The sequence below is a fragment of the Styela clava genome, chromosome 7 (assembly GCF_964204865.1).
Source record: "Styela clava chromosome 7, kaStyClav1.hap1.2, whole genome shotgun sequence".
Classification (NCBI taxonomy): domain Eukaryota; kingdom Metazoa; phylum Chordata; class Ascidiacea; order Stolidobranchia; family Styelidae; genus Styela; species Styela clava.
Genome location: NC_135256.1, coordinates 3,629,076 through 3,655,269, shown reverse-complemented (window position 1 = coordinate 3,655,269; position 26,194 = coordinate 3,629,076). Strand labels below are relative to the sequence as shown.

Here is a 26,194-nt window from a genome sequence, read left to right as displayed (position 1 = left end):
TATCAAACAGATATTCATTTATTACCAAGAACAACTTTTACATAGCTTTTTAAAGGCATATGTTACATTAGGCGACCGTACATTTGAACCCATGTACATTTGAACCCATGCGTATATCCACGGGTTCAATCTATATGCGGGTGCTAAAACCCATGGGTTAGGGTTAGTATGGGTTTAACTATCCGTGAAACAAAAAAAATTCCATAGGTGCAATAGCATACAGGTGCAATTGTCATGGGTTCAAATGTACGTGGGTTCAAATGTAATGGAACCGTTACATTACAATCATAGATGCTCAAAATGTTGCTGTGCACTTCAGAACAGTGTCTTTACGTAGAAGTCCAGGCTCGGGTAGCGTTTTATAGGTTAACTTGTGGGATATCGTTCCAATTCAACCTATACACCATTTATTCATTATCTCACCTGACCTTAAAATTTTCTGCTTTTCTAGCGACCAACCTGTATTATATTTGAAATGAGTGAACACGTATCCCTTCTTTGGCAACACCATTTTATTTAAAATTTGTTTTGAGTAAACTTCACTTTTTACTTTTTCTCGTGATTCAGTAATCAGTTTTACCCATTTGTTTTTATCAATTATTTTATCGTCTGTTATGCTGATAACGGAGTCGAAATAAACTTACAGTAGAAAATATAAATTAGGAAACTATTGCCAGTTTTAAGAACCCTCGTATGTAAGAGTAATACTTCTGAAGAAAAAAAAAACAATGACATGTATAATAAATTAGGAAATCAACAATTAGAATGAAGAACTGGTCCATGCTGTACCAACATTGTAACAACCAAGCATTACACCTAAGCCTTGATAAAAATTTAAACATGCTTGGAAACAAAACAAATAAAATGCTGAAAAGTAAGTAGCTATTCTGGTATAGATGGCTGTCAGAAGATAGCCTCACTTGAAGTCAAGGCATGAAAACATTCATGAAATCTGTTAGAAAAATAATGCACTGGTTGTTCGCACATTGGACTGAACAATGCTGAAATTATAGGCCTAGAAACTTGTGATCCAAAGCCCAAGGTGTAATTTTTTTAAACTTTGAAGTTACTAATTTTACATCAGAGGCCTATATTTAAAACCATCCCGGCTGTCTTCATTGACTATAATGACATCGAGAGTTCATGCGCTAAATAATCGGCATGTCTAAATATCGGTTTCTGTTCGAAAAATAGAAAGGAATTTACTTTAAGGTTATGCACCCTTTTGGCATACGAGCTTACACGTAACAAGTTGTAGCAATTATCCGCAAACAACAACGAAACACACAAAATCACGCATCCACCTTCAGTGAGTAGGCTACCAGTACGCTACACAGCAGCAACAGTATCGAGAATATGCTAATTGGTAATGTTTGTGTGTTATGCGAGACTGGCTGAACGCAAAAGCGGGACTTTTGGCTGGCGGGTTGGAACGCCGGGACAATATGTTGAAAAGTGGGACTGTCTCGCCAAAAACGAGACGTAAGGTAAGCCTATTTAGTTGGCTAGATTGTATAACAGATAAATACTGGTCCTTCAAGAATCATAGCAACACAGAACCCTTAAATTCGATACCCACTTTTATGAAAATGAAGAAAAATTACCAGACACTTCCGGTTATGTATGATTGTACCCAAAAATACATTAACCTAGGACGCTTTGCACAAAAGTTATGTTCTGTCTAGTGGAATCATTATTTATTTTTTTTTATAATTTTTATTAAGTCAGTAGTCAAGTTTATTTTTTCCAACCAGTAAAAAAATAAATGAATGTCGCAAGCACAAATTTCGGAAAAATGATAATGTACACAGTTTTACTGGGGAGGTTAAGTCGCGGGGAACCAAAGCAGGTTATCAAGCAGCGACACAGTAGAAGTTTGTGTAGCATCTTATCCAGACAGAGTGATCATTCTGTCAACCAAAGACAAAAAAAAAACTTGCTCTGTCATTGAATTTTTCATGGTCTATCATCTTAACTAGGGTTGCCACTTCTGGATACATTTTTTTTCGAATCGAATCTCGAATCAAAACTTTTCGAATCGAATCTTTCCGAATCTGATTCCATTAAGCTTTTTTTTTTTTTATTACATGCGTATGTTTGGCCAAACTCACAAAAAAGCTCAAATCTAGAAGAAAAAAATTTGAAAATGGAATAGGCTATATAGCAAGGGTGATGAGGGTTTTTCAGTGAATAAGCCACACTTATTTTCATCATGATAAAAAAGATGTAGGTCATAGATATCACTAATAAATGCATTGATGAAAAACTTGCTGTTGCAACTTATCTGTGAGTCTTACAATACTGAGTTATTGTGTTATACTTGTATCAGGGCTGAGGCAATTTGATGGAATTCATATGAGAAAATAAGCAGGGAACAGTTGTACTGTTATGTCGTAAACACAGTAACAGCACTGCTTTCCCTTGTCCCACACCAGTATATGTGACCGTGGTATTTCCCTTCTTGTTATATTGAATTAGGGACGGCCTTATTACCGATTCTTTATCTTCAAAATCTTAGTACAATATTTTATATTTATGCTAGCAGCATAGAGTAATACGACAAAAACATTCTAATTGCATCTGAATTACTATAAATGGGAAATGCTTACAAGAATATGATTGAAGACGATAAAATTAACCACGATTAAATTAAATTAATTTCGATAAAAACAATCGTTCATCCGACTACGATTGCGAACAAAAATTTCCATAAATATTAGAGACAGTATTATTTGTGGCAAACAGCGTTATTGGCTAACTCGGGCTTCATTATTAATGTGGACTACGTTTAATTTCGTAATTCAGAAAGTCCAAATGTGCATAATGGACGCCGCGCTGACTAGCGATAATTGGTTGACGCTTTATCTCGATCAAACATGGTCGCTGGGGCTAAAGTAAGACGACATACGCACCGTATGCTCGGTCTGGTATGAAATCTGCCACGTGTTGATGTAAAACAGTGCACAAGTTGCCATTCCTCAAGTATTATTTACTCCCACCTGTCCGTTATGACATTTGCTCGAAATAATCCGAAATGTTTTATCCGCTTGTATCGCGCTAACAAAATTAAAAGTAAATACTACTTTTTTTGGTAACAGCTGAAAAAAGACGTGTATGTACTATTACATTATGTCCCCCTGATTTCGTTTACCGCCACTCGAGTGGAAGCCTGACAAACGTGAACAAAATAAAAATATATTTTAGGACGAGATACATGATTGTAAATTAACATTGCCGGCCGATGAACTCATTCAGCAATAGTTCTCTTCAAATGTACGCGAAATATTGCTCTCAGAACAAAGTTTAAATTAAATTTCAATCAAAATTAAACATTATCTAGACGTCGGTAGCCGATTCTTTATCCAATCATGCCAGGGCGTACAATAACTTAGTGGCAGCGCAGGTGTGCTGTTGAAAATTTTCATCAAAATTGTCACGAATTTTCAGGTATACGATCCATTTGAATTCGCGCATAATGGAAACTTCGGCTATTTAGTGGAAAACTGAACTCGCAGTTTGCTGGTAATTACGCCACACATCATCTCGAGTGATGCGTAAAAGAGTGTGTTGTGTCGAACTTGAAACAAATGACGGCAGACAAGTAAAAAAGTCAATCACGAAAAATTCATTTTCATTTATTTACGTCCCGTAATTTGTTGCTATTTGGAGTGCCGCATAAACGCATTCGGCAGTTTAAACGCCACCGAAAACAACGATTAACAAATATTCAATGTTTTTCTTTCGGTCCCGTAATTTGGTGTTATTTGGAGTGCTGCATAAACGCATTCGGTAGTTTTAACACCGCCGAAAACAACGATTCACACACGTTCAATGTTTTTTTTTTCGGTCCCGTAATTTGGCGTTATTTGGAGTGCCGCATAAACACACTCTGGCAGATTTAAAGCCGCCGAAAACGACGATTTAACAAACGTTCAATGTTTTTTTTTCGCTAAATCGCTCTCTTTTTCCGAATCGCGTAAATCTGATTCGAATCGATTCGGAAAAGATGCGATTCGAATCGATCCGATTCGTAAATCCGAAAGTGGCATCCCTAATCTTAACACGCATAAAAGCATGCAAACATAAATCTTCATGACCAAAAATTAAAAAAAAAATATAGGGATGTTGAACTGTATATATCCAGGGTGTCCATAAAGTCCTTTTACAATTTAAATTTTGATATGAAGTCAGTTCCCAATATATCTTAACCAGGTTTGTTTTTTTTAAACAGTAATTGTTCAAGTATTTATACTTCATTTAATACATCTGTGAGGACCAAAACAATATATGGTATCAATAAATTTCCTTTGCAATTTTCAACTTTCATGGACATTCTATATTTATACATGCAAATATGGAATGATTTGTTCATGACATATATCTTACCATTAAAAAACTCCCGGCATAAATTTCAAGTCTTAATGCTTTGTAGAATCGAATACACTCGCAAACAAAAAAATAAAAAAGTTTGTCAGGATTTTAGATTTTTTTAATACTTACTCTTGGGGGGATTGTGGTATGAATTTCAATTCTTTATGCAAGAAATCATATTTACGTCGTCAGAATTTCAATATCCTTCATATTTATTGGGGAAGTGTGGGGATCTCCCTGGGGGGAGAAAAACTGAGAAGACGACTAAAGCATACTATTTCTTAGGTATTTAGAATTATTGACACATTTGTGGATAAAATTTAAATTTATCAAAATGTACAAAATTCATGCTGCAAGTTACACAAACCACAGCAATAATATACCTACTAGAAGCATGATAAATTAAAAGCTACATAAAATAAATTTTGCCACAACACACCAAACACCGCTACTTAAAACAGCTCAAACTGAATCAAAAATAAGCTAATTAAATTAAGATTATTCAAATATAACCTAGCTAATTCACAAAATAATTAAACACGAATTGGACAAACAACTTGATGTTTATGTGGGCACACATTTTTCTGAGAAGTATATAGCCCAATGTAGAAAATTATGAAAATCAAGCAAAATTTAATAAATAGCATTTTTCTGAATTGACACAGTGATCCCTTTATACATTCGAGTATTCTAGCACCTATGGTGTTACAATAAAGTTAGCGCTCTAAGTAGTTTCTTACGTATAGTTAGATATCAATGGCTTTTTGTACTCTTGTTTAGAGCAAATAGCATAAATATAATAAACTCACTAGTACAGTGACTACTTGCCAAGATCCCTACTTACGGTAAGTAAAAATATTCGTACCAAGATGGCGCACAACCTGAACATAGTATGTGTACCAAGTTATGATTGGTCAGGTTGTGCGTCATCTTGGTACAAATACTTCTGGAGCGCCATAATATGACAATGTCGCATAAAAAACGCTAACCTATGTGTTTACCACATTATTCAGGTTCTCACAAAATATTTTTTCTGAACCCAACTCTTTACACTGAGCTGACAAGACTAGATTACTAGGACTGACCCTGGCATTTACACAAACTAAAATGAAGTCATCAACTTTAGTAAAAAAGATAAAGTAAATAGGGACAAAGAAAGACAACATACCTTATATTTTGTATTTGTTGTCTTTTACCAGTATATCTGAACTGATACATGCAGACCCTGAAAAAAAATTGATTTTTTAATTTATTGAAGTTAATGAAGAGAAGAAGCACTTGTGCGTGTGTGTGAAACGGCATGTTATTGTTTTGTTTTTTGGATTTATTGCTAACTTATATAAATGGTCAATTCAGCTTGCTGTTTATATATATCAGTCGCATGTAACTTATAGGATAGGATTTACATATTTATTCTGCATGAGAAAAAAACTGACAACTTAACCATATAGCAAACCATTGTCTCTTGTCCGGTTACCAGTCCATGTCGGGTATGGGATTAGTTAATCAGTTTTGAAGCAGATTTGAAGCAGATTCAGATTTCGTGAGATATCGCGTAACATACGAAAGTGTCTAAGAGACAAATATCTATCAACATATTTAGCGATCAAGATCGATAAGTAATAAAAATGGAGTATAACTTGCTATTAAATTATTGTACCATTATATGACGAAATGAGACAAGGGAGGGCATCATAACTTACTCGATAAGGTCAAAAAATTCAATTTGTTCATCAGTGGTAGACTGAAGCCAGAATCCTTTGAGAGCATCAGGAGGGATGTTCTTCAATACTTGGAGGAAGCAGAGAAGAAGACTACGAGATTCTGAGATGTCGAAACGCTCTGTGCCTAATAAACGGGTTGCGCTCGTGAGGCTGAGATTCTGGAGAATAGAGGAAAATGTAAATACTTTGATTAGCTTTCTGCAGGACTGACTACTTATCCTTCTTTTATGCTTTTGTGTCGGCGGATCCGTGTGCATACGATGCAAGGATGCTGTAGCAAGAGTGAAGGTACCTAGCCTTTCAGATTGTAATTTTTCTATGGAAAAATCGAGAAGGGGGGCATTGGTTTTGAACTGGGCTCTTTTAGGGCGCCATGCGGCTGTTCTCTGGGGGGGGGGGGCCAAGAGAAGAAGCATTCATTCAGTATTGTTTGTGATGACTACATTAATTTAGAACGGGAATAGGGCTGGGTGGTCTGCGTTTTAAACTGGGCCTTCAGCCATTTCAGGGGGCCATGCAGCTGATCTGAGAACCACTAACAAAAGTATTCACTCAGTTTCAGAACTATCTGGGATAACTATAATAATTTGAATGTCGAAAAACTGGGAACCTGTACATTTTGAATCATGTTTCTCAAACAGTGTTGTCGGCCAGAGTGCGATGAAGAGCTTTTCAGTAGCCACAAGCAATCACATTTCTGAAGAGCCGCAAATTTTGGGGTTTAATGGTTTATGATTAAGAAATGTGAAAGTGGCTATACATATCGACTCAAGAAAAACAGCTTTAGCAGGCTAATTTACCCTTTCAACAACTCTGTCCAGTGCTGCTGTAGCTTGGCTTTCATTGACTGCAAGTGAGGCTCTTGAATCTTTTCCAAGAAGTCCAGGGTTGGCTGGAAAACAAAATGGAAACTGAATATTGGTGCGGAGAAATTGTGAGCACAAAACATATGAACTTTGTGATTGCAAGGCCATATATAGACAACTACTGATATCTGATAAGGAGCTGGAAATTTGGACATTTTTCTTGATTTCGCGTCTCCTTTCACCCTGAAATAATATTTTTTCCCCATATTGTATGAAAAATGTGTATTTTAGTATAGTGACAAAATAAATTACTGATCCTGCTAGCTCCCGACTCCAGGGAGTTTGAGACCCAACTCTAGTGAAACGATTTCTTTTCGGTTTATCATTGCCTCCCAAATTTATTACCTCCCCGTTAGGTGGTGTTATGGGATTTTACCCCATGGCTAGGGGTAACACTTTACCCAATGAGCCATCACCTTTCTGGACTTTTATTGAAATTATAATTAGTAAATAAGTAGGTACTTCCGTGGTATGTGTACCTGGTTAGGGTTAGGTCATAATTTTATTCCGATTTTCCTTATTTTAGTTCTATTACGAGTTCGATGACTGTCTGTGTTAACCAAGTGAATATACCACCTGCCCGTAGGTTTCAGTCCTCTTACACAACTTGATGTAAAGTAGGCGAACAAAATTAGTTACCTTCATATTGGTACACATACTTCTGGATCGCTAATAAGTATGCTCTGCAAGTTTGAAACTTGCTCAAAGCTTATTTCAAAATAAATATACGATAGGAAGGAGCCCTAAACTTACCTATAGCGCTCAACATGTTTGCGTCCGCTGGATTTCTCCCCATTCTCAAACTTCCATTAATTCTGTCAATTTTCGGGGAGTAGGAACCAGAAATAGCTGAGTCATTAAACTTTGATGGAGTGTTGTCCAAGTCATCTCGTGAGGACTGAAACAAAAATTTTTATTGAAAAAAAAAAAGTTTCTTCAATGCAGTCTTTAAATTCCCTCCTTTGCCCATTTCGGAACTTTTCATTTCTTCCTCACTTTGCATAATAACTACTTTTCAATCCTGAATAGATTCTGAGGTAGTGTTATGCACACTTCACTCTTCTGCATTTTTAGAGTTAGAACAGTTTATAATGTTTGCTTAACCCTTTCCCTGCGATTTTTATTTTTTATTAAATAATCGTATTTGCTATGCCAATTTTATGCATTTGTACCACCACAACTAATCGATTGACTAACGAAAAACTAATGATCCTCTGCTACCCACTGACGGCTCGATGGAAAGCTTATTTAAAGAGCTTGCAATTAGCGATTAAAAAAAAGTTTTTTCAAAAGTGGTGGTCTGAGTCACAAACCGGATAGAAAAAAGGCCTTTTTTTCTTGGGAGTTGAAACTTCAAACTGTGATAAAAAATAGAAATATTCGCAAAATCCTTTACTGTTACCGCTTCGTCGTTGGCAAACAATAGCATAATACTGGTGTAGCAATTTCGTGATCTAACTCACAATACTTTGGTAGATGGAAGGGATAATATGTCTTCTATTACCACCCAAAAAACACCGAAATTTGCATAAATTTTCAAAAACACCCCCTCGTTCCGCCGCAAATGAAATTCCCTTCGTAAACGAAAGCGAGATTTACCGTCGCTTATGTTAATCTCGAAGAAGACTTCTTATCAATAAACTAAAACCCGGAAAAACTAGACCAACAGTTTGCAACCGATTGCTAAATAAAACAGTGGAGTACATCAACGTACCCGTCGCAATCTAGCGACTTTTGTCGTTGGTACGTATACGTGCCCACCGCACGGAAAGGGTTAAATAAGTTTTAGAGTAATAATTAGTAATTGAAGAAAATTCTCTCCATAGGAATGAGAAAATTTCTACCCAGTTGGAAAAGTGGCTTCAATGCTTCTCTCTATACCTAGTAATTTTGTTTGGCGTAGAAGTAATAGCCTTCTGAAAGGTACTTTTATTTTTTAACTATTGAACATTTTAAAGCGATTGGACCAGTATTTTTTATTTCCCCTGGTCAAAACGGCATACTCACCACTAGAGGGTTCAGTGAGTGTGCATCAAGGTGCATTTCTCCGAACTACATGGCATAAATAAGAACATAATCAAAATTGCGTCTGTACTTACATAAGATCCATCATTCTCTAGTGAAAATCTTCCGGCATTGTCCAGGACTATTCTTAGGAACGGCAAATACAAAGCTGCTATCCTGGCTTGGTGGCCTGGTGTGTTATACCTGTTGATGTTATGATAGGATTTTCATATTTACCATGTGGAAGAAGTCAGTCAGCGATGTGGAAGAAGAAAATTGAGAAGTAGGAATAAACAGCAAATCATGGCTGGTTAACAGTACAAATTGGGGGCTCCCGAAGTATGCGAACCAAGATGGCGGACATCGGAATGTAATATGTGTACTAAGTTAGGGTTAGGCCATAATTTCAGGTATAAATACTACGGGAGGCCCTTGGCTAGTCTTCGAACTGATAATAGGACTAAAATAAGGAAAATTGGAAAAAAATTATCGCCTAACCCTAACCTGTTACCCAGGTTACGTTCCGACGCCATCTTGGTTCGCATACTTTGGGAGCACCACAAATTGTGTATGATATAGACAAGCATATGGTCCCCTTCCGAATAATTATTTTAATTGGTGATTGAAAATCACATCATGCTCACACAGTTCATGCTCAACAAAGTGAAAACACTTTGTGAACTAACCTTATCAAGCAATAAAACTAGGATGAACAGTTAATTATCTTGTGGTAAAAGGAAAATTGGCGACTAGCATAGCGGCCCCCCTCGAACTGCTCTGCGGCTCACTTGAGGGCCATGACCCATTTCCCGATTGAGTAACGCTGGTATAGTCAATCATCTGGATCAATATAACAAACACCGTACCTGGGATCAAAAGCATGTTTTGCAAGCACATTCTTTAAAGTCTCGATTGCAATACTTCTGATTTCTGAAGGTTCATACATCGCAGCGTTCAAACTTTGTAATAAATGTCCAGCTAAGAAATGATTCTTGCAGTAATCTTCACTCAGACTGTAGTTGTAATCTGTAACAAGAATCAGAAAATATGCAAATGAAGCCAGAAAAATACAAATACAACCAAAATTTTGCACAAACGGAACCAGAAAGTCCGCATATGTAACAAGAAAGTTGGCAAATGCAACCAGTATGTCAGCAAGTAGAACTTTAGTGTAATCTGCAAATGGAACCAGAAAAATACAAATAGAACCAGGATATTGCAAATGGAACCAGGAGATCTGCGAATGAAACCAGTGCGTTTACAAATAGAACTGTAGTTGTATACTGCAAATCAAACCAGAAAGTATGCAACTAGGACTAGAAATCCCAAATGGAACCAAATATCTGCAAGTTAAACCAGAAAAATACAAATAGAACCAGGATATTGCAAATGGAACTAGAAATTTACAAATGGAACCAGATATTTGGAAATGAAACCAGTAAAATACAAATAGAACCAGAATTTTGCAAATGCAACCAGGAGATTTGCAAATGAAACCAGTGCGTTTGCAAATAGAACTGTAGTTGTAAACTGCAAATCAAACCAGAAAGTATGCAATTGGAACTAGAAATTTACAAACGAAACCAGATATCTGCAAATGGAACCAGAAAATACAAATAGAACCAGAAAGTATGCAATTAGCACTAGAAATTAAAAAATGAAACCAAATATCTGTGAATGAAATCAGAAGTTTGCGAATGGAAATACAAAATCTACAAATGAAACCAGAAAGTATGCAAATAGAACCAGCATTTTGCAAACGGAACCAGAAAGTCCGCATATGTAGCAAGAAAGTTGGCAAATGCAACCAGTATGTCAGCAAGTAGAACTTTAGTTGTAATCTGCAAATGGACCAGAAAAATGCAAACGAAGCCAGAAAAATACAAATACAACCAAAATTTTGCACAAACGGAACCAGAAAGTCCGCATATGTAACAAGAAAGTTGGCAAATGCGACCAGTATGTCAGCAAGTAGAACTTTAGTTGTAGATAGAACCAGAAAAATACAAATAGAACCAGGATATTGCAAATAGAACTAGAAATTTACAAATGAAAACAGATATTTGCAAATGAAACCAGAAAAGTACAAATAGAACCAGAATTTTGCCAATTGAAACAGTAAGTCTGCGAATAAAATCAGAAAGTCTGCGAATAAAATCAGAAAGTCTGCGAATGGAATCAGAATGTATGCAAATAAAACCAGAATGTTTGCAAATAGAAGCAGAAAGTTGGCAAATGCATCTATTCTGTCTGCAAATAGAATTGTAGTTGTAATCTGCAAATGGAGTCAGAAAAGGTGCCATTAGGACTAGAAATTAACAAATGGGACCAGATATCTGAAAATGAAACCAGAAACTTGTAAATGATACAAGAAGATCTGCAAATTGAACCAGAATCTTTGCAAATGGAACCAGAAGATCTTGCGAATGAAACCAGAAGATCTGCAAATTGAACCAGAATCTTTGCAAATGGAACCAGAAGATCTTGCGAATGAAACCAGAAGATCTGCAAATTGAACCAGAATCTTTGCAAATGGAACCAGAAGATATTGTGAATGAAACCAGAAGATCTGCAAATTGAACCAGAATCTTTGCAAATGGAACCAGAAGATCTGCGAATGAAACCAGAAAGTCTGCAAATTCACCCAGAACGTCTTGAATGGGATCAGTAAGTTTACAAATGAAACCAGGAAGTTTGCAAATGGAACCAGATAATCCGCAAATAGCCCCAGAAAGTTTGCAAGTGTAACCAGAACATCTGCAAATGGAATCATAATAATTGCAAATAGAACCAGAAATTTTGCGAATAGTAAGTCTACATCTGCCAGAGAAACAAAAAGTATGCAAATGGGACCAAAGAAATAGTGAAAAAAATGTGGGATGAAAGGTGCTACCGTATATCCATGACAATTAGCGTAATTCTTGAACACCAAACAACTCTCATAGTAACTCTTATATTGTTCCAGTTACAGTGTTACATATAACAACCAATCACACAAGTTAATTAAAAATACATCAACCAATCAGGTTACAGTGTTACATTTAACAACCAATCAGACAAGTTAATTTAAAACACATTCACCAATCAGGTTACAGTGTTACATATAACAACCAATCACACAAGTTAAATAAAAATACATCAACCAATCAGGTTACAGTGTTACATTTTACAACCAATCAGGCAAGTCAATTAAAAATACATCAACCAATTAGGTTACAGTGTTACATTTAACAACCAATCAGACAAGTTAATTTAAAACACATCCATCCACCAATCAGGTTACAGTGTTACATATAACAACCAATCACACAAGTTAAATAAAAAATACATCAACCAATCAGGTTACAGTGTTACATTTTACAACCAATCAGGCAAGTCAATTAAAAATACATCAACCAATCAGGTTACAGTACTACATTTAACAACCAATCATATAAGTTAACTAAAAATACATTAAATCAATAAGGTTACAGTATTACACCCAGTTACCAATCACGATAGTTAATCAAAAATATCAACCAATAAGGTTACAGTATTACACCCAGTTACCAATCACAATAGTTAATCAAAAATATCAACCAATCAGGTTTTAGGAGCACATTTAACAACCAATCACATCAACCAATCAGGTTACAACTGTTATTTTTATTAAATTACATCAACCAATCAGGTTACAGTATTAAATTGTGCAAATTACATCAACCAATCAGGTTACAGTATTACATTGTGCAAATTATGTCAACCAATCACCTCGCTCGATTGGTCCAAATGATGATTTTTGAGTGATCCACCAGCTGTCAGCTTATAAAATGAATTATATTTTAAAAAAACACAAAAATGGAGAGAATGGAATTAGCTTTATTTCATTGTATTAACCCGAGAAAGGAAAACAATGGATTAGAGTTGATAATGCTCAAGGATTGCTGTTTTTTTCCTCAGAGCTCATGGATTTTGGGACATTTAACCAGCAATGAATACTGATGTCTATTTTGAGTTATGTTTAATGGAGAACATATAAAAGTCAGTGCATAATAATCAGTTTTTTATTTTTTTTTAATCTGTGAATATATGGTGCGTAGTTTCAGCATAGTGAGGACATAAATATTGATTGCTGTAAATACAAGATAAACAATGATTCAATTGATTCTCGATCATATACGATTTCAACAAATTGAGCAGGGGTAGTTTGTAATAATAAAAAATTCAATTTCTTATAATGATAATTTCGAGACTCGACTTGAGGTTTAAAGCAGGGGTGTGCAATATTTGTGTCGATGGGCCGTATAACCACCTTCAGACATCTAGCTGGAACACAAAAAAATTTCACTTTTTCCACATGAATTAAAAATTTCTCACAATGAAAAAAATATTGCTTAGCATAAAGACACCAGGTGAAACAGTGAAAGATTCAACACAGTGACAGGAGCAAAAAACCTTACGTGTTTTCTCTCATTTAAAACAAACTCTCGAATTCGGATTTTATGCTTGATGGGAAAAATCTGAGTGTAGACAAGCGCTTCTTGTTGCACACCCCTGGTTTAGAGACTTCTGTCATGTTTCATATTAAAAATGTTATTTTTGTTTTTGGAATAGTTTTGGTCATCAATGAATTGACTTAGTTTAGGGACTTTTATCTAGCACTGATTGTCACACAAGTAAAATCCAGCAATACCTGTTTTATTCCTCTTGACATTGGCAGCGAACGGCAGATTGAGTGGAATATAATGTTCATGGTTGCAAACGACTCTGAGAAATTCAAACTTGAACTCAAACAGGACCTGGAATAACAAAACAGTGAAAATGCTGAATCTGAACAAAATATCTGAACCAAAAACTTCAAAACAGCAGGCAGACAAAAGTGTTTTGCCAGACACATAACAACAATCCAAAACAAACCAGAATCTGGCAGTCAAGAGTCTTGCCACATACTTAAATGATTTAAAAAGATTCCTTTCTTTCTACAGTGCGAATTGGTTTAGCTCAGGGGTGGGTAACTTCTCTAGTCGGCGGGCCAGATGTAGGGAAATGAAGTCCTCGCTGGGCCGGATTATTACATGAATGTTTACAACGCTTTCTCTTTGACATTATATTGTTTGTTTAACAAGTATGCTAACGCAATTGTTTGTTCACTAAGGCAATTGTTTATTTCACCAGCTCGTGTTGACAGTGCGGTTAGAATAGAGCGATCTGCAACTTTCAGGAATAATGTGTCGGACCATATTACAGAGTGTGGTTGGATACAGTCAGCAGGCCGGTTAAAATCTCGTCGGTGGCTGTATGTTGCCCACCCCTGGTTTAGCTGATAAAGAGATAGAACTTTTTACCATGTCGACATTGAAGTTCACACCTTTTTGGCGAATCCCATGCCCATCACATCAATAACTAGGGTGTAACAAATTGGGCTGGCATTGCCGAACTGACTCTCCTCAAGGTACCAGTCCATGTTAGGTGTGTGCATAGCTGACTAGTTATCCATGAATTCGAATAGAATACAAATATCGGTACTTCCGTAATATGTGTACCAAGTTGGGGTTAGGTCATAGTTTTATTAGGATTTTCTTCATTTTAGTTCTATCATCAGTTTGGTGACTGTCTGTGTTCGTCAAGGCCCATAGGTTTCAGTCCCTTTACACAACTTTATGTAAATGGGCAAACAAAAATAGTTTCCTCTATATCGGTATGCCCAAATATCAGTTAAACGAATAATATACACTATTCATGATAGAATAGGATTTTTATATTTATCTAGAGAACATTTCGACACCGAAATAATCTTTTAGCTCTCACAAAAACCGTAAATCATACAAAGAAAATCACAAACCTTTGGATCATTGGCATTGAAGTTAACCAAGTAATGGTTAATGAGTTTGAACACAAACCCTCGATCAACGTAAGTGAAACAATTCTTGACGAACTGTGCAATACTCAGATTGGCGTTGCAGACTTCGTCATAGTTTGTCTGTGAAAAGAGTTTTTTTGCTAAGAATTTGTCCATACCAATATCTCACAAATGCTTAGAAGTGAAGGAGACTTCTCAGAGCAAAGTAACGGTAACTCAAAAATGAAAACTACTCATCTTCAATTACGTTAAACGCACTCACTAAGAAGTAGGATATTCATCTCTAAACAAGTTATAGTGGGGGTAAAGCACACTCACTCAGGAATAAAAAAAGACTCTTAGTAACTTATGTGTTAAAAGAGACTTCTCTCTGAGCTATGTCACTCACACATATTCATATTCACATAGAAAGGAAAGAGACTCAATCCTGTGCAAAGTTACAGGCAATCACTACTAAAATTAAAGTACCACACTTGTCCACATACTCACTCAGAAGTGAAATAGAATCGTTCCCTGATAATGGATGAGTGAGATTATGCACACTCACTCAAGGTTACTCATCTCTGAGCAAGATATGATTAAGGTCATACATATTCACTCAAACGTAAAAAAGACTGGTTAATAAATTTCTCAAATTGAGCAAACCTTCCATTTTCCAACAATATGAGGCACCGTAGTCGTGAGTAAACTCTGTATTGCATGTTGAAATGAGACCGGAAATCTTTCATTGCGTCGTTGTTTTATTCTGCAAAAAGAAGAAATCCTAATGATATCAACATTATGGAAACAATGTTCTAGTTTGGGGTTAATCAAACCGGGCCCTCAGAGGAGACCACGAAGAAGTTATCCTGGGGATGATTGTAAGGTTTGTACTTTGAATTATGAAAATTATGATGTAATGCCCTCCTGAATTTTCTGGACCCAACAGATTGAATTTGATTCATATTGGCCCTCGCAAAAAATTGATTGGACACCGGACAGCTTACTCATATGACTCATATTAAAACTGGCGCATATTCGTTATCGGAATTCTGAATCTATTTGAGTCTTCATAAAATGTTTCAGGGCATCAGTACCCTTGTATTGGAATTGACAGGGCAGTAGCCAGAATTTGAAAAAAAAGGGTTTTAAAAATTGGAATAGAAAATTCCTGGGCAACAGCCTTTAAAACAGGCACCATGGTTACGCCACTTGTTAGAATAGCTAGCCTTTCAGCAGATTTTTCTGTTGCATAAAATATTCAGTCAATGGCCAATGCAAGGATTTAAACGTCTTGCCATATTGATTTAATTGTGTTCATCGTAATAGGTAATTAGTTATTAGTTTCAAGTGAATGGAATTGCAGTTATAAAATCATACAATTTTTACATACAGTTTACAGTTTTGAAATCCTGCATCAGATTAAATCTTTATTAAATATTTCAGTACATCATTAGAAGTATCCATTAGTGTTCTCAATTTAATAAAGGCTTCATATCCTACCATCTTCTAGAGAAGCATTTTAATTATTTCTGAAATCTTTTATTTTTTTTACTAATCAGAGTATGATCTATCTTGAGTCAGTATTATATTAATATTTCATGTCTGCGTCATATCGGTATAGCACTTCATAAGCATTTCGCTGCATATGCAACAGTCATATGAGGGGATGTTTGTTTATGCTATACATAACATAACTCTGTGAAACGACTGTTTGTTGTTAAAATTACCAATTTATAATGTAATTACGATGCTCCCGAAGTATGCGAACCAAGATGGCGGACATCGGAACGTAACATGGGTAACAGGTTAGGGTTAGGCGATAATTTTTTTCCAATTTTCCTTATTTTAGTCCTATTATTAGTTCGAAGACTAGCCAAGAGCCTCCCGTAGTATTCATACCTAAAATTATGGCTTAACCCTAACCTAGTACATATGTTACATTGCGTTGTCCGCCATCTTGGTTCGCATACTTCGGGAGCCCCGAAATTACTTAGGATAAGATTTACATTCATACCCCAAATAGAGGAAAGCCAAAAGGATGGCCTAATCATATAGCAAACCACGGCCTCTCGTCCGCTTACCAGTCCATATGGGGTATTGGATTAGTTATTTATTTGTTTTCAGAAGCATGGACTTAATGTAATGGTGGAGGAAGCCATAACTGACCAGCCTTTAGGTGAACCACCTTATGACGGCGAGGAGTCCAGCAATCCTCTCCCACATAATTATCCCCAATGAGATTCAGTACTCCCGTAATATGTGTACCAGGTTGGGCCATAATTTTATTACGATTTTTGGACCTCCTGAAGTATGCGCCCAAGATGGCGCACAACCTGAACTTAGGTTGTGTACCAGGTTAGGGTTCAGGTTGTGCGACATCTTGGTGCACATACTTCAGGGGTACCGGAATTTCCTTAATTTAGTTCTATTACGAGTTCGGGGACTGTCTGTGTTAGCCAAGTGAATATATCCCCTGCCCATAGGCTTCCACCCCTTTACACAACCTAATGTAAAGTAGGCAAAAAAAAATTAGTTACCTTTCTATTGGTAAACATACTTCTGTCGCACATAACTATCCTTGTATAGGATTCGAAACCTAAACAGAGGTTTCCTAACGCTCGCAAGATGCGGCACACCGCTTAATTGATTCCAAAGCTACTCAAAAACTTACTTTTGTGCCATGATTAAATGTTGAGCCATACTCTTGACAACGATCTCAAGAAAGAAGGATAAATGCCGCAGCAGTTTATTCATCGTTAGGAAATCGGTCACGGATGGCCGCAGAAGTTCCGTCATGTTGATAACAAGCTCTTCGTGGACTGTAGGAGTTTGGTAATCAGGCCAAGGCTCAGTGACGAACATGTACTGAAAAATAAAATTGCATATCAGGAGGAGAGGAAAGCTCATAAGATGAATCAGTAATGTAGTGCAGGACCTCCCAACATTTTAAGATCACGACCCCCGTCTAAAATGGTGATAGAACTAAATTAAGAAAAATCGGAATAAAATTGTGGCCTAACCATAACCTGGTACACATACTACAGGAGTAACCAATATTTAGGGGAGAGATATGAATATAAAAACAATTGAACAAGGACAGATGAATATGAGAAAAAGGCAATTTTTTCCCGTCACAAACTCAATTCCAAATATTTATTTTTGTGTTTAGTACAAGCCTGCTTAGGCAATCTGGCTAACATTTATGTATTACTATAATAAATCGAAAAGTCGCAAAGTCTTCCCAAGATTGCAGCTTGGATTGAAAAAAGGACAGTGACACATCTCTTATCAAAATATATTGCAATAACATGATAGGACAGGATTTATATATTTATCCCAGGGGAGAGGAAAGCAAAAGAATAGCTTTATCATATGGCGAACCACAGCCTTATAAGAAAGCAGATAGGATGGACTAGTTGTATAGTTAACTATGGCCCTATTAAGAAATGTGAAAGTTTATTACACGAAAAAAAAGTTGATAAGCCAGCTAAGTTATATTAATATATACGTCAGGGTATTCAACCTTTGGCCATAGAGATGAAAAGATGTTTCATCCACTCATGCATCCTGTGGTGACATATAGCCTAGGTTCATTCTTCCAAGTGACACATCTTAAGTTTTTCAAAGTAGGCTAGCGTTTTTTTTTTGTATTGAAATCCGGGTGGTGAATGCTATTTACAGAAGCTGACGACGCCATTATATGGAATAATGCACAACAATAAAAAGGAGATTATTTATGAGTTAAAGTTATGAGTAGGATTCAAGAAGAGAAAAAAATTATGAGATGGTACAGCCAAATAGTGACTCATTGCACTACGACTGAATTCGATAAGAATAAAAGAAAGAAAGAGGAAGGATAAATAAAGTTATCCTGGGGGTGCCAACTTATTTAGTCTGATAAGACATAGTGAAACAAGCTGTTTTCTAGGTACTCCCGTAGTATGTGAACCAAGATGGCGGACACCGGAAAGTAGTATGTGTACCAGGTTAGGGTTAGGCCATAATTTTGGTCCAATTTCCCTTATTTTAGTTCTATTACGAGTTCGGGGACTAGCCAAGTGATTCCCGTGGTATTTGTACCTGAAATTATGGCCTAACCCTAAACTGGTACACATACTACATCATGGTGTTCGTCACCTTGGTTCACATACTACGGGAGTACATTTTTCTAGATGTTTTTATATTTATTCGTTAAGACAGTTTCTTTGTGATAGGAACTCGTAGAAATCAGTGACAACTACGCAGAAATGCACAGATAATTGTAAAAAATGATCAAAGACGCTAAGCCACAACTTAAATTCCATGGTTCCATTACATTTGAACCCACGTACATTTGAACCCATGACAATTGTACCTGTATGCTATTGCACCTATGGAATTTTTTTTGTTTCACGGATAGTTAAACCCATACTAACCCTAACCCATGGGTTTTAGCACCCGCATATAGATTGAACCCGTGGATATACGCATGGGTTCAAATGTATATGGGTTCAAATGTACGGTCACCAAATTCCATATATGTAACTGTTTGAAACCATGTTTCCCAACTAGAGAGGAATTTGATCGTTCTTGAAAGAATTTTGCTTTGTATTTCTTGGTAGTAATACTGATATTGTTCAGTTCTTAACATTACCATGATACTTATTCATGCACAAATTATAAACACATTATAAAAAAATGTAGACTTCTTTATTTCTCAACTTTAATTCTAGATCAGGGTGGTCCAAGGTTGTGGGCTCCGCGGGCCACAAAACTATTTTGGCATTGGTCGCGGGCCACAATAGTACCAAGGTAAACAGTGCAATACAAAACAAGCACTTCTATTGTGTAAACACTAGGCTAATGGAATTCGCATTTGATTTTTAGTTTTCTTTCAAGCCTATATTGTTAGCATATATTCCCAACCAAAACGATAGAAATCCAGGTAACAATTAAGACTGCCCATTGCCCATCACATCTTGAACTCCACTAGTTGCTTCAGCTAGCCATCATACTAGTCAATTCAGTTGCAATAGTGATATAACAACAATATGTCGAACGATTTTTCTGATTTATTTTATGAAGAGAAATTTAAAATACGATATTTTGATTACTCTCCGAATGCGGCGCGGGCCACAGATGATGAAGCGGGCCAGGGTTTAGACCACCCTGTTCTAAATAATAAATATAAGACAGCTTAGGTACCAAATCTTACTTTTATATACTGCTTTAATAAATCCTTGTGGTTTTCACTCTTGTGACAGATGGTGACAATATGAACCAATGACTTGATACAATTTGATTTTACTTCTCTGGTTGATTTTGGTGAGGCCAACAGCTTCAATAGCTGGTTTAACATTGTTGGTAGAAATTGGATGAGAGGCTTGTCATCAGCAGCTAAGAGGGTCTGAAAAAGTCAATATGTTGACTCAAGGTCAAAGATAAGGTCATTCAATTTCAAAGTCATTCAAGCAATGTCACAATCACTAAACACTTATCGATCAAAACTATGATTTCAATTCAAGACTCTATAGTGACACCGTGTGTCCCATCACTAATTAATTAATAATTCAGATTCAATCTCGCTTTTGTGAGATATCGCGTGCATCTAACAGACAGACAGACAAATATACTTACCGATCTTAAGATCGATAAGTAATGAGGGAAACAAGGAGACTCGCTCAACGTCAGAGTCACTAAATGTGGAAACATGGACGTAGCCAGGGTGGCCTGAGGGACTATGTCCCCCCGCCCACATTGACTCACTCAAGGTCAAAGTCAAGGTCACTAAATGTGAAAACCACGGTTACATACTCAATGTCAAGGCAAAGGTCACTCAATGTCAAAGCCACTAAATGTAAAAACCAAGGTCAATCAAGGTGACTCCCTCAAGGTCGAAACCCAAACCGTTCAAGGTCAAGCACTTAAACTTAGTACTGGTTTACTAAAGCTTCACCAGGACAACAACGGTCAATCTTGATTAGCTAATAATCATTAGTCGACTGAGGCATTGCGTGTTTAGGGATGCCGAAATATAATTTCTGGGAAGTCTGGGCCCAAATATTTTAGAAGTTTTGTATGCGGACGTTCGGTAAAAATAGTTGAGTAGCCCTGTAGTAAACCATACCTTCAAGTATTTCACAACATCATGATCTGTTGCATTCCCAGTGAGAGATCTCTGACAACTGTCGAAGAAATTATGAATGTGAGGGTCAGTTGTGTAGACGCTGGAAACAAGCCGTGTTGATAAACGAAACAATAGTTTTCCTCCGTCCACCCATTTTAGTTCTGGTCCTGCATGCTGTTGCTGAAAATAGGAAATAAGGTATTTTAATTCTATTTCTCATTTGTCCCATGTTAAAAATACATTTCTGTTAGTGTGCAGCACGACTCTTGAATTGCATATTATGGTATGTTTATTCCTGCTACAGCATCTTTGCATTATACGCATACGAATCCACAAAAGTATAGCCATTGAGAAAGGATTAGAAGCTAGTCTCGCGCAATTTCTACTGATAGTTATTTGTCCTATGTCAGGGTGGTCCAAACCCAGGCCCGTGGGCCATATGTGGCCCGCGTCACATTCGGAGAGTAATCAAAAAATAGCATTTCGTGTTGTTTCGAAATAAAATTAATCAGAAAAATTGTTACATCACTAATGTCACTAAATTGACTAGTATTATGGCTAGCTTAGGCAACTAGCGAAGTTGAATGATGTCCTTGGCAGTCCGAATTACTACCTGGCTTTCTATCGTTTTGGTCGGGAATATATGCTAACAATATAGGCATTATAGAAAACTAAAAATCGTATGCGGATTCTATTAGCCTAGAATGGCTATGCCTGATATCTATGTGATTGCACAATAAAAGTGTTTGTTTTGTATTAAACTGTTCACATATTCTTGGCACTACTGTGGCCCGCGAACAATGCAAAAATAATTTTGTGGCCCGCGGAGCCGACAACGTTGGACCACCCTGCTCTAGATTTCAGTAGTTAGTAAGTCTCAGTAGTTTTTGGTACTTAAATCGATGATCATAATTTTGCTTGGCGATTAGTCTTCATCGTTTCTGAGTGAGTGCGTGTTACCTTGCTTGCGACCTTGAGCCCAATCACTCAGAAGTAAAGAATAATCATCTGTGACTAAAGTTACATATGACCCTTGAAGAAATGCCCCATGGCAGCAAATCCTATCTGACTACAAGTCTACAATACACTCACTGGCTGTCAGCAGAGAGAAAATATAAGCCACATACACAACACTGCGGATCTCGAAAGAGGGTACTTTTACTTATTAAGGAAATGATTTGGCAATATTGAACCAACCTCAATACCACAATTTAACCATTTTGCGAGTGTCTCGGCTAGACGTCTAAAGTTGATTTAAAAATATGTATATGTCATTCATACATAAAAGCTGAATCTAATAGTTTATATTTAAAAATGCTCCCAAATGTGTAAAAAACATATTTTTTTCTCTCACATCTTTCCTCGCTGCCTTAAATATTTCACTGTTTTGCCTGATGTTTTCATTACTGCAAGGCTGAGCGCATTCTCTTGCATTTCCCGCATGAAAAAACTAAATTTTTTGTGTTGCACTGCTAGATGTATGAAGTTGATTCAAATATATGTACCGGTATATATCATCTGACTTTTAATCAATAAGATCATACTCAGGGAAAAAGAAAAATAGCACCTCCTGAAGTATGGGCACCAAGATGGCGCACAACCTGAACTCAGGTTGTGTACCAGGGAAGGGTTCAGGTTATGCAACATCTTGGTGCGCATACTTCAGGGGTACTGAAAAATATATACTACATCTCTACACTGGGGGCAGCGAAGAGAAAGTAAACGGGACACATACCTAAACAGGGTATTGCGGCTCCAATGTGAAGCAGTAATAAAACCACAGCCAGGAAGGCTGGCATTTAGAAAACATAAAGCAAGGTCTCGAAAGAGGTTGCTTTCACTTATTAAGGAAATCATTTGGCATTATCAATGAAACCTCAATACCACAATTCGACCTTGAAAATCTTATTTGACCTTGAAACTAAGAGCCTTCCTTATATTGTCCACAACAAATCATAATTTATCAACTCTTGGCCCTTGCCACGCGCAGACTTTTCCCCGTCGAGCTTAAAATATGATTATACGAATCCCACAGTTTATGTTTAAAAATCATTCACATGGGTTCAATATACATGATTTTTTTTTTTTTGCTTTTCTCGCTGCATTAAATCTTTTTCCGTTTAGACCGGTGTCTTTATTACTGCAAGGCTAAGCAATAGGCACATTCTCTTCTCTTGCAATTAATGTTTAAAAAGTCGATCACATGGTTAAAAATACATCAATTTTTTTTGCTCTTATCGCTGTGTTAAATCTTTTGCTGTTCGAAAGAGAGTACTTTTACTTATCGAGGAAATTATTTGGCATTACCAATGAAACCTCAATACCACAATTTAACCCTGAAAAGCTTAGTTGATCTTGAAACTAATGGCCTTCCTTATATTGTTCACAACAAATCAAAATTTAGTAACTATGGCCCTTGTCAATGCGCAGACTTTTCACCGTCAAGCTTGAAATACGAATCTGACAGTTTATGTTTAAAAAGTCATTCACATGTGTAAGAATACCTGATTGTTTTTTTTTCCTTTTATCACTGCATTGAATCTTTTTCGTTTAGACCAGTGTCATTATTACTGCAAGGCTAAGCAATAGCCACATTCTCTTCTCTTGCAATTAATGTTTACAAAGTCGCTCACATGGCTAAAAATACATCAATTTTTTTTGCTCTTATCGCTGTGTTAAATCTTTTGCTGTTCGAAAGAGAGTACTTTTACTTATCGAGGAAATTATTTGGCATTACCAATGAAACCTCAATACCACAATTCGACCTTGAAAAACTTATTTGACCTTGAAACTAAGAGCCTTCCTTATATTGTCCACAACAAATCATAATTTATCAACTCTTGGCCCTTGCCACGCGCAGACTTTTCCCCGTCGAGCTTAAAATATGATTATACGAATCCCACAGTTTATGTTTAAAAATCATTCACATGGGTTTAATATACATAATTTTTTTTTTGCTTTTCTCGCTGCATTAAATCTTTTTCCGTTTAGACCAGTGTCTTTATTACTGCAAGGCTAAGCAATAGCCACATTCTCTTCTCTTGCAATTAATGTTTACAAAGTCACTAACTGTGTTAAATCTTTTGCTGTTCGAAAGAGAGTACTTTTATTTATCGAGGAAATTATTTGGCATTACCAATGAAACCTCAATACCACAATTTAACCCTGAAAAGCTTAGTTGACCTTGAAACTAAGAGCCTTCCCTATATGTTGTCCACAACAAATCAAAATTTAGTAACTATGGCCCTTGTCAATGCTTGCTTTTCTCGCTGCATTGAATCTTTTTCCGTTTAGACCGGTGTCTTTATTACTGCAAGGCTAAGCAATAGCCGCATTCTCTTCTCTTGCAATTAATGTTTACAAAGTCGCTCACATGGTTAAAAATACATCAATTTTTTTTCACTGTGTTAAATCTTTTGCTGTTCGAAATAGGGTACTTCCATTTATTAAGGAAATGATTTGGCATTATTAATGAAACCTCAATACCACAATTCGACCCTGAAAAACTTAAATGACCTTGAAACTTAGAGCCTTCCTTATATGTTCAAACCAAATGGAAATTCATTATATTTAATATTTTAAATTCTTGAATATAGGAATAATTCAAAATAGATTAATTTGAAAAATATTCATTTCAAGCATTTGAATCTCACACAGTACAACCAAGAACAATTTAATTTCTGAAAACTATAAATAATACAGAAAAAACCAAGTCTCAACTTTTATGTATATTTTGTATTTGTGTGTTTTACATAAACGGCCAGCTCCTTATAGATCAGGAGTGTACAACAGATGAGTTGGGGGCCACAGTTTGGCCCGGCAGGCCATTTACACACTCAGATTTTTTTCACATCAATCGTAAAATCCAGATCAGACGGTTTATGTTTAAAAAAAATGGGGCACAAGGGGAATATTACATGTTTTTTGCACTTTTTGCTGCGCTAAGTCTTTTGCCGCTTGCAAGGTGTCTTTATTACTGCAAGGCTAAGCGATAGGCACATTCTCTTCTCTTGCAATTAATGTTTAAAAAGTCGATCACATGGTTAAAAATACATTAATTTTTTTTGCTCTTATCACTGTGTTAAATCTTTCGCTGTGCGAATGAGAGTACTTTTACTTATCAAGGAAATAATTTGGCATTATTAATGAAACCTCAGCCGCATTTGACCTTGAAAGCAAGGATGAGGGAGCGAATCTAAATTTGTTATATTTGAATTTGGATCCCAAATTAACCTGTAATGCCAATTGCCAACATAGATAAATCCAGTGTTTTAACTGCCGCTTCATTTAGACCAGTGTTCTTTAACCTTTTTTATCGAAGTATACCTTTTACAATTTTTCAAGATCTCTGTATACTTCACATTTACCAATGTTTATTAAAGGCTTTATTATACATTAAATTTTAAGCACTTATTGTACTGCAATATCATCATGCAATCTAATAGGCTAGTGTCCGCAATATAAATTAGACTGACGGCCTTAGCGTCAACTGGAAAATGTTCAACATAAATCAAACGAAGTGCATGGCAGCTGAAATCACTAACTCAGACATGTGACTGCATTATCTATATAATTTGTGATGAAACAATGTGCTCGCGTCGGTTCTTTGAGTGAATGACATTTCATATTTCATGTGCGCCGCCTTTGCATTGTTACTTCCGCTTGAATATTTTATAATTTATTATATTAGAGTTTAGAATCCCTGATTTGCGCCGTACAGCCTACTTATGGAGACCACTGATTTAGACCCAATAAAAAAGTTCTCATTCAACTATGATAGGATACGATTTCCAAATTTATCCTGGGAAAGAAGGACGAAACACGGCATCTTGTCCGGTTACCAGCCCATGTCGGGTATTTTGGTTAGCCAGTTATTTTTTTCTAACGCATGGACTTGATGGTGGAGGAAAACGTAACTGACATAACCATCCTGCCTGGGATTCGAAACCTGCGAACCCACTTGGGGTAATCAGAGTTGTGGTGGCAAGCTTATTCCTCAGCACGATGTGTCTAGCACTAGAAAGCATGAACATGAATACAATGCAGCTCAAAATCTCAAGAGAACATTGGCGCCAGGTACTTCAATTTATCTATCCTATCAGTTGGAAGTATTGACTTTAAACAATTGTAACTATTGCACACGCTACTATGATGTGCCAATTCTTTCACATGACAAGGTTGTTCAAATACCACCAAAGATAAGGAAATTTCCAAGATTATAAGTTTGCGGATTTGGTACTCCCGAAGTATGTGAACCATCGAAACATAGTATGTGTACCAGGTTAGTGTTGGGCCATAATTT

General features: G+C 36.4%; 1 protein-coding gene across 10 annotated transcripts in view; it reads right to left on the bottom strand.

The window, feature by feature from the left end:
- The window catches only part of LOC120327821 (dedicator of cytokinesis protein 9-like), a 183,424-nt gene that overhangs the window by 67,562 nt on the left and 89,668 nt on the right, over positions 1–26,194 (bottom strand). For 8 of the 10 annotated variants that reach the window (XM_078114619.1, XM_078114626.1, XM_078114622.1 and 5 more), the window contains 13 exons: positions 20,893–21,072; positions 19,981–20,172; positions 17,458–17,651; positions 15,450–15,549; positions 14,787–14,924; positions 13,638–13,743; positions 12,716–12,766; positions 9,832–9,991; positions 9,061–9,169; positions 7,715–7,859; positions 6,896–6,987; positions 6,075–6,253; positions 5,540–5,596 (listed from right to left, as the gene is read on the bottom strand). In XM_078114619.1, the coding sequence (XP_077970745.1) occupies positions 5,540–5,596; positions 6,075–6,253; positions 6,896–6,987; positions 7,715–7,859; positions 9,061–9,169; positions 9,832–9,991; positions 12,716–12,766; positions 13,638–13,743; positions 14,787–14,924; positions 15,450–15,549; positions 17,458–17,651; positions 19,981–20,172; positions 20,893–21,072 (1,703 nt within the window). The remainder of the gene's footprint in view (positions 1–5,539; positions 5,597–6,074; positions 6,254–6,895; positions 6,988–7,714; positions 7,860–9,060; positions 9,170–9,831; positions 9,992–12,715; positions 12,767–13,637; positions 13,744–14,786; positions 14,925–15,449; positions 15,550–17,457; positions 17,652–19,980; positions 20,173–20,892; positions 21,073–26,194) is intronic. The other 2 variants (XM_078114623.1, XM_078114628.1) reach the window with 1 other exon arrangement.